Source organism: Meleagris gallopavo, chromosome 5 (assembly GCF_905368555.1).
Source record: "Meleagris gallopavo chromosome 5, MGAL_WU_HG_1.1, whole genome shotgun sequence".
In the NCBI taxonomy this organism is placed as follows: Eukaryota; Metazoa; Chordata; class Aves; order Galliformes; family Phasianidae; genus Meleagris; species Meleagris gallopavo.
The window spans coordinates 54,938,524-54,958,167 of record NC_139408.1 but is presented as its reverse complement, the minus strand read 5'-3'; the positions used below and the strand labels follow the sequence as shown (position 1 = coordinate 54,958,167).

General features: G+C 37.3%; 1 protein-coding gene across 1 annotated transcript in view; it reads left to right on the top strand.

The window, feature by feature from the left end:
• Positions 1–19,644, top strand: part of KIAA0586 (KIAA0586 ortholog) — a 50,515-nt gene that overhangs the window by 5,153 nt on the left and 25,718 nt on the right. Inside the window, exons 2-14 of the mRNA XM_085225601.1 lie at positions 303–490; positions 1,380–1,487; positions 2,465–2,545; positions 8,056–8,252; positions 8,457–8,575; positions 9,203–9,387; positions 10,168–10,327; positions 10,899–11,112; positions 11,600–11,841; positions 12,328–12,395; positions 13,148–13,282; positions 14,836–15,016; positions 17,415–17,554. Of these exons, the coding sequence (XP_085081727.1) occupies positions 303–490; positions 1,380–1,487; positions 2,465–2,545; positions 8,056–8,252; positions 8,457–8,575; positions 9,203–9,387; positions 10,168–10,327; positions 10,899–11,112; positions 11,600–11,841; positions 12,328–12,395; positions 13,148–13,282; positions 14,836–15,016; positions 17,415–17,554 (2,018 nt within the window). The remainder of the gene's footprint in view (positions 1–302; positions 491–1,379; positions 1,488–2,464; positions 2,546–8,055; positions 8,253–8,456; positions 8,576–9,202; positions 9,388–10,167; positions 10,328–10,898; positions 11,113–11,599; positions 11,842–12,327; positions 12,396–13,147; positions 13,283–14,835; positions 15,017–17,414; positions 17,555–19,644) is intronic.

Here is a 19,644-nt window from a genome sequence, read left to right as displayed (position 1 = left end):
TAATTTTTGAGTGGCAGACAATGTAGTTATGCTCGTTTTCAGCAGTAGATGTCACTCTAGTCAAGTAAAGTGAATAATTTCCCAAAAATGGCTGTGGTAAACGTGTAAATTTTTGCTAGGAAAGTTTTCTTGGTGATGCACAGTGCTTTAGTCAGTGGTATTAGAATAAAGTACAGTCTTGGTCTGTAACTGTAATTGGTCTGTTTCATGTAAAACATAGACACCCAGAATTTAATCTATTAATTTACTGCCTTGTTTTGAAGGTTGATCTGTATCTGTAATTGTTTTAAAACTTTCTCTAGGTCAGACCCAACTTAATGACATCCCAGTGCAGCCTGCAGCAGTAGTTACGTGTACACCACACCCTGTTACAGTCACAGCCTCTATTCCCCAAGTGCCACCAAAGCCTCCAACTGAAGTAAAAAAGCCCAATATAGCTGTAATAGAGATGAGATCAGAGAAGAAGGATCCCCCTCAGCTGTCTGTGCAGGTTTGTGTCAAAAATGATGACTTCTTGTTTATTTTAATGAATAAATGCTAACTGTAGATGGTCTCATCCACTAGTAACTTACCAAGAAAGCACCACAACTTAAAAATCATTTAAGCCAAACAGAAAATTACTTTTTCTGTAGGCCAGCTATGCAAAGTGTTTGTAAAATAGTCCTATGTCACAGTGTTTCACTTTTGTTTTTGTTTTTTTTTGTTTTGTTTTGTTTTTGTGAGACTTTTAAGCCAGAAGAAACTCGGGACAAAACAAATATTAATATAGATGTTAGTCTTTAGATGAATGATTTGGCCTTTTAGATTTCTCTCTCAAGCATGATATTCAACCCAAGAATTTCACCACTCCTTATTAACCAACCACTGAAGTCCTTGCCTAGCCTTTTCTTATTTTCATATGAGTCTGTTGTCAAGGAAGTTAATGCTTCTAACTTATTCAGCGTCTCTTGGATTCAAATTGTTGAGAATATACACACTCCTACATACACCTTTCAAATATATATGATTCATGGATCTTGAAGTTAATTACAGGATGAGTTTGTACTGTTCCCTTCCTTATCACTACCCACATACCTTTTACCTTACCAGATATATGACAACATGAAGCCAATAGTCAGCCTTGCACAGTGGCTTGTAGGCCAACTGAAATGAATTGCATGTCAAACACTTGTGTGCTACATAAATAGTTATGGGTCTGTTCACCTTTCAGCACATGCAAGACAAAGTCCAGGGAATTAGAGAACAGGAGAAATCGAGTAGCTTGAGAGGAAAAAGGATTTCATGACTGAGTAGCAGTAGGAAGATAGAATATAAACGGTTCAACAACAGTAGCTGAGCTAATACATAAATATTCAGAGTGGTTATTTGTTCTTTCCTAGGTGTTACCAAATGTTGATATTGACAGTATTTCAAGTGGCAGTGTGAGTGCAGACAGTGTGCTTCCAGAACCCAAACCTGCACTTTGTCCTGCTGATGCTGTAATACAGGTATTGATTAGTCTAAATGTGTCTGAATTTAATTTTTTTAATAAGAGAAATCGGTCAGTTTTGTTGGCACATGAAATGTCTGCCCTGTACTGGCTTCAGTGGGGAATGTTCTTCATTCCCCTTTCTGTGGCCACACTATAGACATGAGTGACATGCACGTGTAGCCTGTTCATTGGTAGCCTGCTGTGTGTAGATAGACACAAGATAGCTAGGCCATGGAGTTGATTCCTCCTGTTCTCTTTCCATATATCTTTTTAGAAGTGTTTTTTTAATATAATTAAGCAGTAGTGAAAGGTTTTGTACAAATAAAAGGTTTACTGCTGCTTATTACAAGATAAGATTGTAAAGTAGGGCACATGGTTACAGGGTGGCATGTTGTTTTTCCAGTGGATTTCTGAATTGTGCATTGCACAGTTCGGACAGTGTGAATTGAACGGGGCACAGAGATGCAGTGATTATTTTTGTTTGGTCATTGTACCTTTTGTTTCCCCTGTGTTTCAGCTGCTATTCTGGGTTATGTCTGACTGTGGTCAAGAGAATCAATGAATATGACAGAGACCAGTGGCTAAAATAGCAACCATTATTTATAACGAATGTAATTTCTACACAGTTGCTTAAAGGCACATCAGTAAATTGCATAAGACGCTTTCTTGTGTACTGTTTTTTTTCTCAATAGTTTGTCTTACTGATATATTTTTTTTAATAGGAGTTACAGGTATTGCCCTGGAACTGTTTCTTCATTAAGAGCAAGTTTTAATTGTTGGTATATAATGAGGAGTTTTAATAAACTCTTCTTGTACTAAGCAGAGAAATTTCCCCTCACTTTTAGGGTAGGTAAATTACTTGTCTTGGATTCAGGCTGTTGACAAGAGTGATGATATGACTGCATCCTTGGCATGAAGTTTTTCTGCAAATGCATTTTTTTCTTTACCTCCAACATGAGATATCTAATAATTATCATCTGTCTTTACAAATAGGCTCCAGAGGATATACAAAGTGAGGAAGAAGACATGAAGTTTCCAGGAACTAATTTCATTGATGTTACTGATGTCATGCAGGTAATTATGTTGCAAAAATGTAAAAATGTCATTTCCTTTTTTTTTTTTTTTTTTTTTTTGTATTTGATTTCTATTATTCTGTCACAATGGAAAATGAAATGTAGAAGATTTGTTTATTTTATGAACAACTTTAAAAAGAACACACTGTGAGTAATACCAAACTGTTCACAGTATTAAAGCAGTATTACAAATCACTGTGTATCAGTAAAGGACCTTTGGAAAATTACAGTAAAAAAATAAAATTAGGTTTTATTTGGATATATTAGAATCCAGAAGAAATAAAAGTAGTTCTCTTAGCACTTAGAACTCACAATTTTAAGCTCTAAATGTAATGCATATATGAGAGTCTTGTTTATGAGGTCCTAAAATGCTTTGGTTATTTCAGTCAGAAATTATTTGAAATAAATAGATAAGACAATGTACTACTTAGCAAATGGAGTCCACTAAGAGGTGACACAACATCCAGCACATCTTGTCTTATTAGTGTAGCTGTGCCTGCTTTGCAGCATTGATGTTTCTTCAGTATAATGGCATGGGTTTATTGGAGATGCTCTTTTACAGTGTAGTCTCTTTAGGTAGCACGTACTTTGCTGATTTTCCTTGTTAAAGTAGGACCTGCCAAACACCCCCAGTTCAGCTTTGGTGATCCAGGCTGTATTTCAGCTCTTTTTTATTTTTTTTAAAGGTATGATTTACCTAATAAAAGTGGGGAAATGGCTTATTTATTATTTTGGTTCCCAAACTTATGTTATTGGAGGAATTAAATCTATTGGAGATCTTTATTCTATTTGCACAAAAAAGGTTTCTCTTATAAAAAATAAGTAAGAAAACTATTTAAGAAATCAGTTTATGAACTAACAAAAGAAGTCCCACAACATAAAATTTTTGACAGGAGTATCAGTTATTCATTATTTTTTTTTCTCATTTTTCTTCTGGATTGCTTTTATCATTTATTTTTGGCAATGAAATATATTTTAACCACAATACCAAAAAAATGCTCCAAGTGAAACACATGTTTGGCCTATGACCATGCAGACAATGTTCTTAAAAATGTGCAAGACAAACATAATGTAGAAGCATAAAATCAACCTTTGGAGTGGCAGCAATACTGAAAACATCCAAAGATAGACTCTTTTTATCAAAGTAACTTCACTCCAGATGTATAAAAGAATGTGCATAAAATGTTATGCAGGAAAATAACTTAGTGATGCCTGCCCCCCACAGCCTCCTTTTTTATGGAAACTTAATTCTATTCAACTGAAGAGGGTAGATATTTTTGAGAAACAGCTGCTTTTTTTTTCCCTTTATCCCTGATGGATGTTGCACAAAAGCTTCAGGACCTTGGCTCTGATGTTTCCTTTTCTCAAGATTTGCTTTACCTTTCCAGCCAGAAGGTACACATTCAGAAGCTGCTGAGGAGCTGAAATGCTGCCTTTTAGGGGTTGACAAACTTGAAAGCCTGAGAGAAGCAAAGTTGCCCCAGCTGCCTGTTCCCAGGACCACTCAGTAGAGAGGCTGAGCATGTATTGCCCATAGATACAGGCTCAAACAGAGGGTGTGTATGTGCACATATCAGGATTGAGTACCAGTAGGCTGATCCTGTTCCACTCTCTGGCAGCTTAGAATGGAGATCTGGAATGTATGTATATTTATGAGTGTGTGTACAGACAGAGGTGTCTGTATACATACTATGTATATGTAAGCATCCCTTTGTTATTTGTCCTTAGACACTATGCCTGGTGCCTGGCCTTGGGACCCTGCCCTTCCCAGCTCTGGGAGCTGGGCTTGCAATCCCAAACCATTTGTGTGGCTGCTTTTGGCTTGACACTTCATGCACTGATGTGCCTACATGCACTTGCTCCAGCTACTGGCACCAAGAACACTCAGGCCCTGCTGGGCTGCTACTTCTTCAGCCTCCTTACATGATGGAAAGCCCCTCTCTAAGAAAAACAATCAGAAATGGAATTTGGTGCATTCGGAGAGGACAGAGGGCATTGATCAGGCAGGGGGCAAGGCCAGACAAGAATACTGAATGGCTGCATATTTACATGCAACCAGTCCTTCCCTTTTATCCATCTATTTTCTACTTACACCTCCTTAAATGACCTTGATCATTCCCTTTCCAATTCTGGTTTCTCCTGGTAAACATAAGGTTTTGTACCATCCTGAAAGATTCCTCTCTGCATCCCTTAATTCTTCTCCCTACTCCCCCAGAATATCCCTACTGAATCTTAAGAAAGGTGCTATCAACAGTCTGTCCATCAACTCATCTTGCTGTGTTTCGTGCTGAGATGCTGGGGTTGATCTCCTGAAATAATCAGGATGCTTGAATCTTGTAGATAAATGCATGATATCCCAGCTTGAAACGTGCAAGCTCTGCCACAAGCAGAGGAGATGGATGCATATTGTTCTCCCATCACAACCCTGCTATCTGTGTCTAAAGACCCAAAGTTCTGTCTTCCAAAGCAGTTGAGTTGGGTCCTCTTATTTCACAACAAGAAAATTCAACTATGGAATAAATCAGAAAAGGTTGTTATGGCTTTGACTTAAACACTTCTTTATTTTTGATCGGTGGCTTTACCTACGTGAGTTCATCAGGCTGTCTGACAGATGAGATTTCATAACGCCACCCCTCTCATGAACCCTGCCTTAATCTGGAGTGAGAAACTTGCTCAGTTAACACGAGCCCCAAATGGAGTTTCATATCTATTGAACCTTGCCTTTAGCTCCTGAGCAGCCACTTCCAGCAATGCCTTTAACAAGTTTACAAGGATCTGAGATCAGGCAGACTTCTTGCTCTTTCTAAACCTGCATAAGTTGCAAGGTGGAGACAATTTTTGCTTCCATTTTGAATACTGCCCTCAAATGTATAACATGCTGAGATCAGAGTAAACACATTTGCCCCAGCTCTGTTTTTCAGCAGGTGCTTTCTGAGACTGTGTGACTGTGATTCTTTTACATGTGTAATTCTTCAGATGGCACCTGTAGTACAGTCTGACCTTGTGAGAACTGCAGAAATCCATAACTTAAGTTTTGGATGACTTTAATAAAGGGACTATGTGTCCCTTTATTTAAAAAGTTTTAAAACGTGTTAATTATCTGGTTGTAATTTGGGAAGTGGAAGATGAGCTTGACACTTTGTCAGAAAGTGCTACGATTAATATTCCAATCATATCTGAAAGACTTTCTAATTTATGCCACAGTTTGATTAGGCGTTGTGATAAATATTTTTTAACAGTTTCCAGCAGTTAAGGTGCAGGCGTGAGTACAGATTATTCAGGATCAATCTACAGAGTGATATATATGCAAGTTCAATCTGTATAATTAGACTCTGAATAGTCTCTCTTTGTTTTAATTTCAGGAGAGAAAATATATCACTCCAAAACGAGTGTAACTGTCTTTGGGATTTGTGCACTACTAGATGTAACATGTTTTATGCTCATAATTTAGAAATGCAGGAGAACTGTGAAAGCTTGTCAGAAGTTACTAATTGTATGCAGGATTTATTGTACGTACTTGGTTTATTTAATCCAGATGTTTGCATCTTGCATACTTTCAGAAAAAGATTGTATTAAAAAGGCAACATCAAAGAAACTGTATGGAGTAATGCAGTCAGAAGAAAATGCATAATGACACACTGGGTAAAGACATCTTTATGTTTGCTGTCAGAATGAATTATGGTTACGAATACTTCAATCCTAACAGAATGCACTTATCAGCATGGAAGTCATCCGGTGCCATTTTGAGTTTAACTTTACCATCTTATTTCTGAATGAGTGCAGAAAATTGTGGGATGTTTCTTAGCGATTCCCCAAACACACGTATTCTTTTTTGGCTGCTTTGTAAGATAGAGCTTTTCTTTAGAAAAACATTTCCATTTAAAGCTGCAGAAGCTCTCCAGTAGCTATCTGTTGTAATATTCCTCATGGATCTGCCTGAGTTTTCAGTTTCACAGTATATTAAGTAGAATAGATGCTGGAATGAGGAAGGAAAAAGGGAAGTTACTACCTATTTTCTTTTTCTCACTTTTCTTTCATTCGCAGAAATATAAATTTGTGGGTTTTTTTTTTTTTTTTGAGGGGGTGGGGAGACACTTTAAAATAAAATAATTAAAAAGGAAAAACCTTTTTTGCCTTTGGCTAAGTTGGAGATCATTCTTATTAAATGTAGATTTACATTGAGCTACCTTTTTATGCAATATCACTATTCTCACCAGTGATTTACGGCGTGGCTCTTCATCTTTTTTCAGTATGCCCAATTTTCATAGAGTTATGCTACTTTTGAGATGGTTTTAATTTTGAGTGAAGGATGCAGGTTCTCATCTGTCAGGAGGCATTCAGTACAGTATGGTGGGTTGGTGCTTTTTGGGACTTACAGAGTCACAGAATCATTAAGGTTAGAAAAGACTTCTAAAATCATCAGTCCAACCTTCAACTCATCACCAAAATGTCCACTAAACCATGTCTCTGAGTGCCATATCTCCTTGGTTCTGGAACTCTTCCAGGGACAGTGACCCCACCACTCCCTGGGAAGCTATGCCACTGCATCACCACTCTTCCTGAGGAGAAATGTTTCCTAAAATCCAACTTGAACCTCCCTTTCTGCAATTTAAGGTCATCACCTCTCGTCCTGAATGCTGAGGAAAAAAGAGCATGACATCTTCAGAAACAAACATTGTAAAGCACGCAGAGTAACTTATAGTTCTTCCAGAAATAGTGCATTAAGATGAAATTCAAAGTGTTTCTCCAGGTATCTTTTGTAAACTGATCGTCCAAAACTGGCTTCCAACTTTCCAGCAATCGTAGACTCATGGAATCATAGGATGGCTTGGGTTGGAAGGCACCTCGAGGATCATGAAGCTCCAACCCCTCTGCTGCAGGCAGGGCCACTAACCTCCATTTCTAATACAAAGCCAATCAAAGTTAGCTGAAGTCTAAGTGTACATGTAACACGTGTGTAAATTATTAAAGTCTGGGCTTCAGTGATGGGAATTTTCTTAGAGTCTGGACTGACTGCACACTCATCCTGCACACTTCTGGGAATGTGTATTTCAACCAGATTGCTTTTTAAAATACAATTTCAATTTTTAAAAGAAAAGGAACAATAAAGAAAAGCAAAATATCTGCTAAACCAGGAAGTAAATGTGAAAAGTTTCTTAAACTTTTTTTTTTTTTTGAGATTTATTTCTTGAGTGTATGTTTAATGAAACCAGAGTGATGTCACAAGTAAATGTCTCATGTAATAGTATTACCATTGGCTCCCTGCCCTGTGCAAGTAATATAAGTCATGTTTTACCCAGCTGTTCTGCTACTCTTATACATCTGCAAATTTATGGTTTGCTTGGTTTAGAATTGTGTCAATTAGCTGTAACATAATAAGAAAGGAGAATGTTGTTTGTGAGCCATGATGTTTGTGTGCCATAATTTCTTGAAGTAAAATATCTAACAGTTACCTCAGTTATGTCATTTTCCAAAAATACACTATAACTTAATTTACTAATTATTTATTAGGATCAGGAAGAGGAGAGGGATGAAATTCCAGAATTTACAGAGCCTCTTCTAGAGATTAACGGGCATTTTAAAGTTGCTGTACCAACATACAATGGTCCTTCATTTCCTCCAGTGGCTTCTGCTCCTCAGCAGTCTTCTGATGTTTTGGATGAATGGATTGAAAGGAGAGAAACTATAGAAAACAGATTGATAAGTTGGTGAGTTAAGGTGTCACAAAATAGCAGGAGAATGTATATGAAAGAAGGAATGAATCTGAAGAATACCTTTCCTCACTTCGTCTCCCCTCCCCTCTCTTCTCTTTTCCTTTAAGCTTCCTTACATTTTATTTTCAAGAATGCTCCCTTGCACACTCGTAGGTGTCTTGGTGCTTTCTGATAGCCACACACATTCTCTTTTGCTAGGGTGGAACAAGAAATAATGGCAAAAATTATCAGTGAGATGTACCCAGTTCAGAGAGAAGCTGTGCCCAGTGTTAGCTCATCAGAGGGAGAAGACAGTGAGGCTGTATCCTCTGACATTGGTAAGTAAAAGGTGCTGTTTTCAGCAGATAGGTTGTTTCAAATATAGGCTAATTTTAACAAGTTGTGTAGATAGCTGTTTTGGCTGTGCCTAAGAGCAGATAATGCTGAACCAGTGAAATTTTAGTATGCAAAAATGGATGCTTTAATTTATGCTGAGGCTGAGCAGGCATTATAAGATCGTTGAAATAAATATTCAAAAAAAGAAAAGAAAACACATAAAAGGCACCATTATGCAAATCAAATTTTGTTATTGAATTTTGTATATGAAATTTTGGATGCATGTGGCATTTTGCTAAGGTGATAATGTTTATTTGCTTATCTTTTGTTAATAGATGTGTAAAAAAATTCCCTTATAAATCTGTGAGAATGGGAGACAAACAGATCTCTCCTGTGATGTCACTGCACTTCTCTGTCCTCTTTTGTGATCCAGAATTGCTTATCTATGTTCTTTCCTGGAATCATTTATTCTTTGCATATATACATATTTTTTATATATAATCTACAAAAATCACTTTCTACAAATGAACGTGAAAAGGTTCATACAGGGTAAAATGCACAGCTGCAGTACAGTAGATGTGTTTAAGAACTGAAGCCTGGATGTGTGCTTTGTGTTCCTTCATTTTCAGTTGAAGCTGCAGGTGGGGGAGGATTTCAGCTCTTTATTGATGCTGGTGTACCAGTGGACTCAGAAATGATTAGTCATCTAGTCAACGAAGTGCTCAGCGAGACAATTGCAACCATGCTGGGTAACAGGCAGGCTCAGGAAGCAGTTCCTGCTACAAATGTTCTTCCAAGTACAACAGCTGTGATGGTAAAATTATTTAAGCTTTCCTAGTGAAGCTCTAAGGGATAATTTCTTGGTAGCACTGTGGTTCAAATACATGCAAGGCAAAGATGTCAGAAAAAAAAGAATTGAATGTATATGGTCTTCATGTTTTTATTATTCTTTATTATATCTAAGCAAGAAACAAGATAAAACCTATTTCACTTTTTTTTTTCTTTTTATACAGTTCCTTTGTGCTCTATGCAGCATGCTATATTTATCTGTCTATATATTTATTTATTTATTTCAAGGCTGAGCACAGAGCTTGTTTCTAAGGGAAAGAACTGAATTTTGTGTTACCCGTAGATGGCTTCTGTTGTATTTTTTGTTTTTTGTTTTTCTGTGAAGTTTATCTGAATTTCAGCAGCCCAGTTACCAAGTTCTTCAGTGTTCATGATCTCATGTTGAACTACTGAATGTGCTCACGTGCTCAACTTCCCATAAGAGCTGATAATACAAACGATCAGTCTAGGATTTATTCTTTGGAAAAGAGCCTGGAGGCCTTCCTCAGCCTGGTTATATAATTTTCTTAACAAAATGTCAGAAAACATCTATTGTTTTGTGTTTTGCTTGTTTGTTTTGTCCAAGCAGACTATTTAGGCTGGTACATCTTTATGTTTAGGTGGAGGAGTTAGAGTCATCTCAGTAACAACTGTTCCTGTTTTGTGATAACCCCCCTCTTCCCAACCTCCTCCCTCTCAACCCTAACTTTGGAAGATAGGAGTTTTGCATTGAGATAAGAACTGTGGTTACAATTTTTTTCCTCAGGAGCCTCTTGTGCCTACTCCATTGCCAACACCTCAGGCCACACCACCACAAACACCACCTTCAGAAAAAGAAATGCCTCCAGTCAAAACTCCAGAGTCCTCCCCATCTATCACAGAACTGAGCAAGGATGCTCACGAACAAGAAAAAATGAAAGAAGCAGGTAGTGAAAATAACAGTTGAACTTAAGAAGGAACAAATATGCTTTAATCTACTGTCTTTAATTTTCTTCTTCAAAGACATGTTATCTCAGGATAAACATTCTTGAGGCTACGATTCAAGTGAGGACTCATGTAATACAAGAATTATGAGCTAATTTATATAAAAAAGCAAACATCTATCTGCTCAGTGTTCTGTTTTCTTAATGCACATTGCTATGGCCTGTGTGATTTCCACCCCTCCTAGTCCTTCCACTTTTCACATCAGAAAAATAACTGTCTTTTGCTTCTTCCTGTGTTCCCGGTGTTAAGTGAACCAAATTTACACTCCCCAGGTAAAGCAGCATAGTTTTTAAAATGCAGAGTAGCATCCCTTACTGAAGGAGGTAAGGAATTGAAATTTTATTTTATCTCCTTCAAATGCCTACACCATTCTTAAAAGAAACTCATCCTCACCTAGTCTCATCACGACCATCAGAAAGGTATCACAAACATTACAAGTGCTTTCTGGGAACTGAGTAGCTGCCTGTCTTCCTGTTTTCCTTTCTGATCTGAGATTTGTCTTCCCATCTGCAGGCTCTGATATTCCAGCTGCTGTTAGTCGTGTTGGTACACCTGTGATTACCCCTATCAGTACGCCTCCTGAAATAATCACACCAAGCCCTCCTGCCTCTGAAGCTGCAAAAACGGAAAATCCAGCACCTCCAAACCCATGGGATGATGCAGAACTTCCTCTGGAAGAGGAGAAACCCAGTCTGTTAGCTGAAGAAACATTCAATCCCAAAGCTGTGTGAGTTTACCAGGCTATATGGTTTTCTCAATTCTTTATAAATAAATATGTCCTCAAAAAGTCTGTAGAGAGAACTGCTTCCAGTATATGCCTGGAGGTATTGAAATAAACCAGGATTCTTTTTTTCTGAATTGCTTGACTTACATTTTGAGGGCAAGTGCAAAATATGGACATTTCTCATGTCCTTATTTGTTGCCATGAAAAACATGAAATCAATAGTGTTACTGTCAATGTAGTGACAATGAAATACTCTAATCTTAGCATTTTATTTTCTCTGTTGTCGCAGTGAGAATACATGTGGTCATTTTTATTAATAGGTAGAAATTCATTAATGTTACTTATATGTTTATTCTTGGACTAATCAGTAAAATGCTGTACTTCCACTTGAAAAATTACTTGGAAATTCCTTTCAGTATTGATTTAATACTTTATTTTATTTTATTAAATGCATTTTGGTATATTCACAGAACATATTCTTACATTTTAGTGAGATGTCAGTGGCTAATGATGAGGAACCAGAGGCTTTGATTTCACCATCTTGGCAGTTGTCACCAAGGCCCTTTCAGTCGCTTCCTTGTGAACCACAGGTTCCATCACCTGCACCTACAGACAGTTCTGAGCAGTCCACACAGGAAAGCAGTCCAACCCTCACAGAAACAGAAACTGTAGACAGACCCATCTCAGAAGGGGAAGTTCTCTTCAGCTGTGACCAGATGCTGGCTGCGAGAGGTAACTAATGAAACAAAGCTGTGGAAATTAGAATTTGGATTTTCTTTTTCCTTTATAGAATTCTCTTCCAGTCAACTGAAACTACATTTCATGCTCTGTCAGATAAAACTGCGAGGCTGACCTTTAAATTTCACTTCATGCTTATGGATTTCTTTGATAGACATCTTTGTTCTTCTTGTCATGAAATGAACCTACTTAGTAAGAAGAGAAAACAAAAATCTGCTATTCAATCATAAAATCAATTTGGTAAATAATTTTAGACTGTCTTGCATGAGTCCAATGTGGTACTAAGTTTTTACTGAAAGCAAGGTGTAAGAGTGATTTTCTGGAAGTTGGATATCTGTTTTACACTTCACATCCAGAAGTGAGAATTTCCCAATTTACTTAAGCACAGTGTTGCAATTATTGAAGAATGTGACCTTTGCTTTTATATAAATGCTATGCTTTTTAGTATTTATAACTTAAAACATTTTTTAACCTTAACAGAAGGAGGACTGTCTTTCCCAAATCTCACTGAAAGCTTAACAAGTACTTTACAGGATGCCAATGACATGGTAAGGAAGTGTTTAACAAGGAAACTGATTTAGAGTGATAATCTGCTTTGAGCAGAATGGTAAATTGGATGTCTTTAGGCATTTTCACTTATAAATTTTCACTTTAAAATTTACACTTTTAAAACTGTATACTTACAAATATGCTTGGAATTTCAGAGCTTCTAAGAAAAAAGCACAGTGTACAAACTAATTTATATTAAAAATAAATTAAAAATAAAATACAGTTTCTATACCTCCTGCCAGCAGGTGAGAGATGGATAATATGCATTTTCATTTCTATGCTTTTTTAACTTTGAGACATCTTAAACAGAGGGGAACATTGCTATGCTCTAAGCTATCTTTTAATTGCTTGTGTGCTTAGTTTATTAAAGTAGGTTAATTGAGACTGGAATTAGTTAAAGCTGCTTAAAGGATCAGTAGTGTTTTTTTTCTGACGTGGAAGCTTCTGAAGTTAAGGCATTCTCCACTTCCTTGGCTGTTCTCTGGACATGAAAACTTAAAAGTAGACTCTGCCCTTCTCAAAGTATGCCAATCATATGCATCAAGCATTTTCAAAGACTGTGCACGTCTCTGAGTATAAAAAAGGAGAAAGCAGTTTGTCAGTTATTTTCAGACAAAAGTTCTGAATGTGGAAACCGTAATAAGCTTTTTTCTTTTACAAAGGAAGTTAATTGTCAGCTTAAGAATGATTCAGGTTCACACGAAAATAGTTCTGGATCGTGTATGATGTGGATTTTGTTCCTTTGTTTTAGGATTATGATCCTCCCAGTGAAGGGCAGGTGGTGAGAAGAAGCCATAAAGGCTATAACAGGGATCCTGTGCTGGCTCTTTTAGCCAAATTAAATCAAGCACCTGTTGCTGTACAAGAGAGAAGGTACCATTTGGAGGTAACTTACTGTCTTTTTCCTTGCAACAAGCATATGAGTTTTGAAGGCATACTTTGACTCAAAAGTAAATAAAATGTCAAGCTTATGAAATCTCAAGTTTATCTTTACTGTTGGCTATAGAACAAATTCATACACTTTGATCCTTGCTGGACGTGATCCCGCTCCACTTGAGTCTCTGTTTTCATGTAAAACTTTTAAAACCACTGAAGGTTACTTGTCTTTGTAAGTTAGCTGTGCAGAGTATCACACATACCTAATTTGCAAGATGCACGTTTGCCTGTTTAACTGCATCAGATTCGTCCTTTTGAACATCAGGGAAGTTTTCTGTCACTTCAGCAATGTAGCTGGTATGTTTAGCATTACAGATTCATTGCACATACCTGCCTAAAACATTCAAGTGGCTGCTATGAAGAATGTCAACAAATGCTTTCATGCACTCTTGCATATGTTGTTGATACTGATCTTGGAACAAAACCTCAACATATTCATATTTGCTTGGCAGAAAAAGCAGACTAACAGAAAAATATAATTGCATCACAAAGAGCAAAAGTCATTTGTTGTAACACATCTGGGCATTTTCTTTATGGAAAATAGTACTTTGGATTGAGTGTCTAACTGACCTACCTGGAGGAATATTTAAAGGAAGTGAACTTTGAATATGGCAACATAGTCGATGAACACCTTTGTTTAGGACAGATCTTTCTTCTTCATTTTAGTGATGCATCTGCAGTTTCTTTCCTCTGTCTTGGTCAGTTTAGTCTAAATAATTAATACTTTCACTCACCTCTGTAACTGCTCCTTTGTCTGTCTTTTTTTTGTTTAATGAGCTCTGATGGATGAACTTAAAGAATGGCTTTCTACAGTGTCAGCTCTGAGTCTGACTAATTGCAATGACATTTTCTCATCAGCACTGCCAATTAAAAATGCATCTCTAATTTGCTTGCTGGCTTTCCCATAGCTACAGAATACTCAGTCTGTCCACACAAGAAGCTAATAAATTTCTCTGCAGATTCTGGCAAGCAGTGTGCAAGCACACATACCTCCCTGTGTATCAGAGAAGAATTTTCTCATTGATGTTGCAAGTATTGCCTTAAAATGAGTCTGTGCATGTGTGTGTATGTACATTCAGCCTGTTTGTTCTCCTGCATAGAAGCAAGTTAACTCTTTTCTCTCTGCAGTTTTGCACGTCAGAAACCAGAGAACCACCCATCCAAACCCATTTAAAATCTAAATTTTTTATCTAACATGCAATAGCTTTTAGGTGCTTCCAGAGTTATGAGATCTGACAGTTGACTATGGACATATCTGTAACTTCTGTGCCAAAATATAACTCAGGTTCTTGCCACGCTGGAACACAGCTAACAAAATAAGTGATGTTCTTCACCTGTGATTATTTTCAGTCCAGTACTGATCAACATAAATCTTGTTTTCAGATCCAGTGAGATGATAGTTTTAGCTACCTTTATTCATTGCTAGTTGAGACTTGAGTTTGCGTGCTTTAAGGGTTAATGCAGTTTTTAAACCTGCTGTTCTGATGTTGCTGTTCCGTGTAGGATTCTGACGATAGTGTTGGGGAGCTCAGTGAAGGTCAGAGACCTCAGCTGAGCAGAGCAGCAGAGAGAATCCTCATGGGATACCCAGTAGATATGGACCACGCAACTGCTCGAACTTCTGAGGACAGACTGTACCAGGGTTCACGTTCTCCATCACCAGGGCAGCTTATCCAGACTGCAGGTACAATTTGACTGCTATTTATTCTCTGAGATACTACGTGGATTCCTGTAACAATGTCTGAAGTAATTTTAGAGAGTGTGCTCAAAATACAGCATGAAAACTTAATAGCAATTGCTGTGGGGAGAGGATTAGCATTTTTATTCAGAGAATTGGATTGGTTTAAATCAAGATTTGTCTCTGCTCTTCTCAGTCTGTACTAGTCTACAGTTGGAAAGAAATATGACACTAAGTACTTGCCTACAAAAAAGTTGACCATCAAAATATGTATTTTATTCTCTGAAGTCAAATTCAGATCTCAAAAACACTTAGTTTGAGCATTCCTGAAGTTGCTCTCCAGGGTAGGTATGAAGGCTGGCAGGTGAAGTGATTTCTCTCTGTCCTGTTACATGACACTCCTCCTCACTGCTTTTATCACACCATCAGGGTGATCTTGCAGTGTCTCATAACCTGTAATAAATTTAAATTTGTAGCTTTCCTATTACAGTATAGAAATTCTTTTTTTCCCAGGTGGGTAACTGAAGCAGGCATAGTGGATTGTTCGAGGTAGCATGGAGATACTTTGCTATGATAAAGCAGGGAAAGTAATTCACTTATTTCCAGTTGAAACTAATGCTAATAAGCAGTGATTAATCCTTCCTCTCCTTTATCCTTCTATCCTAGATTCTGCATTGTTATCTGAAAATACCTGGAATATTCTGTACTTGCTTAGTTAACCTGCTGCAAACCTGTAGAAACAATGTTGTTGAAAATGGATTTACAAACAAACTAAACTGAAATCATTATTAAGCTGTAATATCACAGATATGATTGCACTGATGCATCAAAAGTTTCATAAACTGAATCGTTCAAACAGTTATTTTTCTTCTTTAATTTCCACATCTATGAATTTGACAAGAGAAATGTATCTCACACTATTAACCCTTCACCACTAGGAATAGATTGAAACTGAATGTGTTGAACAAATAGCCAAAATGATCTCAGAGCAGTAAGAGTGTTTGTTTAGCACTGAATGGGTTAACATTTTATCTGCTTATAGAGAGTGTTAAGCTAGCTGATACCTGATATTTTGGACCAGCTACATCACTGTCAGCCTGGAAAATATATTCTGGAATGTTATACACTGCCAAACTTTTACTTGAAAGTAGTTTGTTGAATGCTTTTTGGATATTTATTACATGGTACTCCTTGGAAAAAGATGAGGCGATGTTGCCATCCCTTCCTCCAACTCACCTGTTTAACAATGGTAGAGTACAGTCATCATTAGTGATCAAAATCAACCTTCTGTGATTTTCTGATAGTGCTTAGGATTGTATGGGTAGCTGGCAGACACCAATAGACACCTGTCTATTGGGGATATTTCTTTCTTATCCAGGTAGTTCGTGGCTACATCTGGCATAACGTGTTTGTATCTATGCAACGTGTATTTGGTTTTTTTAATAGCTGTGTAATTTAATTCACCCTGCCTGCTGTCTGTCCTGTAAAATTTTGTTTAAAGTTGATGCTGCATAAGAAATAATCGATCCTTAATGGGAAGATCTGTGATTATTTCCACTTTTCTTCCAAATTTTCTGTATCTGCCCTCTGGTTTGCAGGATTCCACATCCTTCAGTCTAACAAAAGTCAGGACTAGGAACTATATCCCGATAGCCACAATGAGAGTCCAACATTTTATTTCAGAATGATGTTCAGGGATAAAATGAAGTAATTGTTATACCACTGGGTATAACATTTCATGTTTTTCACCAGTGTCTCTGTACATGTAACCTTTTAGTGGATTGCTCTGTCAGAATGAGTCACTTGCTGATACGTCTTGCAGGAATGCTGGGGACTGTGTGTGTATCATCATCTTCAGTTTTATGACTTTTTTATTATGGTAACAATGTCAATTTTGGGGATGTTTAAGGTATTGTGTATTAGGTGTATAGCAGCATCTTGATTATCAGTCTTGCCTTTATAAATCTTTGTTTTCAGTGCCTGAAGTTATGGATATGAAAACCAACATGCAAATGAAATGTGACACGTAGTCTTAAAGTGAACAATAGCTACAGTTACTTAAGCAGTAATTGTAGTTAGACTTAAAATTCTTTTTTTGGCTCTGTATGATAGCAGAAGGCTAAAATTAGTTCATGATCTATCAGTATATTTTTCATGAAGATGCTTTTCATACTTTCAGACTGCAAAAAATGGTAAGTGCTGCATTATATAGCAAATTATCAGTTGAAGATAGAATATATACAGGTTTCTTTTCATTCACGAAAAATAGTGAAACATTTTCACAAAGACACCTTTACACACTCTTCCCCATACTTGTGGCAAAGTTCATTGAGCATCTCATGGTTATGGCCATGTTAGAACAGATGACAAACCTTTTTTTCCCCTCTTTCTTTTTCTCCCTCAGCAGAAATTCTTGGAGATGCCGATACAAGTCATGGTCCAATGCTTGTGGCTGAACTGGAATCACAACCCATTTCAAATCCTGTTCTGCAAGCTGCCCAGCCAGCCAGCAGAGTGGCATCTCTCCCAAAGGGTCCCTCTCAGGTAAACTCAAGGAAGCTTTTCTGTCACTGGTCAGAAAGTGCAAAACAGAGCCTAGGAAAATAAATGTTCATGTTTAATGTGAAGACTGTCACAGAACTGATGTGTTTGAAGTGACACACTCAAGTGAGAAGCTGAAGTCAAAAGTATACATGTGTAATAAAAAATGATTCTGTGGTTTTTACTGCATCGGAATCCAACAATTTACTTTCTGTTAGGCTCAGCCCGCTTTTTCCTTTTCGATACCTCCTCTCTGCTTTGCAAGTCTCACAGGACCTAACAGTATACAAACTCAGTTAAGATGGGTATTCTAATGGTACAGTACTTCAATTACAGGAAAATAATGTGGGAAATTCATGGGAAAGGAAGTAATAGTAAGGGTTTGGTCCTTCTCATTGTAAACCAGTGATTTAGCGTTTCAGGAGCTTTGGCTGTCATAGCAGGGGGAGGATTGGAAAGGCAGTAATGATAATGTACTTTACAATACTGGAAGGTAGAGAAAGATTCTATTGATCTCTGCTTGAGACCTATAGAGTTAATCCTTCGCTACTCATTAATATGAGCTGTTACTTAGAGATGGTGGTTTTCTTGCTAAGTGAATGTAAATTTAAATAGCATGTGACAAAAGCCAAAAATGTTGTGGCAGATTGCTCTTTAATATATTAAGCTTCACAGTGTGCTTGAAAGTAATAATATACTTACTATGGTTGATGTGTTTATGGATGCACTCTGTCCATTCCTGATATTCTATACTTAAAACAGCCAAAAATATCTTATATTTAACACCCCTGGTTTTATTTTTTTGAGTCTTGATCTGTATTATGCCGTTGGCATCCAAGCAGTTCTTAAATATGTCATCTGATGTGATGTGTTGCATCTTCAAAGAGGATTTGGCATGGTATATGACCTTCACTTTGAGATCACCAGAACATATTATTTTTTTTGAATAAACGTTCACAGGCAAGACTGAATTCTGTTAAGCAGCAGTGTCTGCTGGGGTGAAGTTTGTATCTTTGTTATCCTTTGGCTAGCCAAAAATAACAGGCAGAGATTGTAAGGAGTATGTTTCCTTCTTTTTAGTACCAGATAAGGATACCAGTGATATCTGCTTCTCTTACACTGAAGAATTAGCTGATGTGATGGATTTTTGTTTTCCTGGGTACAGTCAAATGGAAGTACCATGAGTAAGAAGACCCACGTTGCGTAGTCTCACATGTGCAAGAAATGTAAGGTGATCTGACCTAGTCTCTTTCATAGAGAGAAAATGTACATACATTTGTATATTATCTCATCTTTAGAAACTTCGTTTTGCATCTGAACCCTCAGGCTGTTGTGGTTTTTCTTGCCTGCTGGCATATAAAACCCACCCTCCCTCCAAACCAAGCAAACAAATCCACAGTTTGTGTGTGTGGTTTTGTTGGTCTTGTTCTCTCCCAAATAAAATACTATCTTCCTAGATGTGGGTGTTCCTGATAAAAGGCTCTAACTCAATTTTCTCATGGGCTACGTTTCTAGCTTTTCTATGATGTTTACTCTGGTTATCAATTCTAGGTGTACACATCTGCCCTGCGTGGGGCAAAACCATGCTCTGTGAGAACTTCACTAGATTTGTGCATCCTTCTCTACTCTAGGTAGTAGAAAAGCTTGTTTCAACATCTCTTATATAACCACGTAACAGTGATGAACCTCTTGCCTGGTTTCTCTTAGGGATGTATCAGATCTATGACTGGATCTGCTTTGTTCCCAGCCTGTAAGAAATAGGTTTGTTTTTCATCTCTAAGCAGTGGGGTGGTTTTTTTGTTGTTGTTGTTGTTTGTTTGCTTTTTAAATAAAACTGTATTAGCTATGTTTGAAGCAAGAAGAACGATCTGTTTAGAAACAAAATGAGGTTTTTCATAATGTTTGTGATTGGCTTCAGAAAATACGTATTTCAGGTGCCATCCACCTGGGCCTGGAGTTAGTAGAACTTTATTCTGATTTAACTTGGAATGTTCCTCCTTGATGCTAGGACTTACAGTGGCAAAACTTGGGCTGTTTTTGTAATCTGTCTGAACAGGATCTTTGTTTCAGAAAGGACAGCAGTGTGGAGCTGC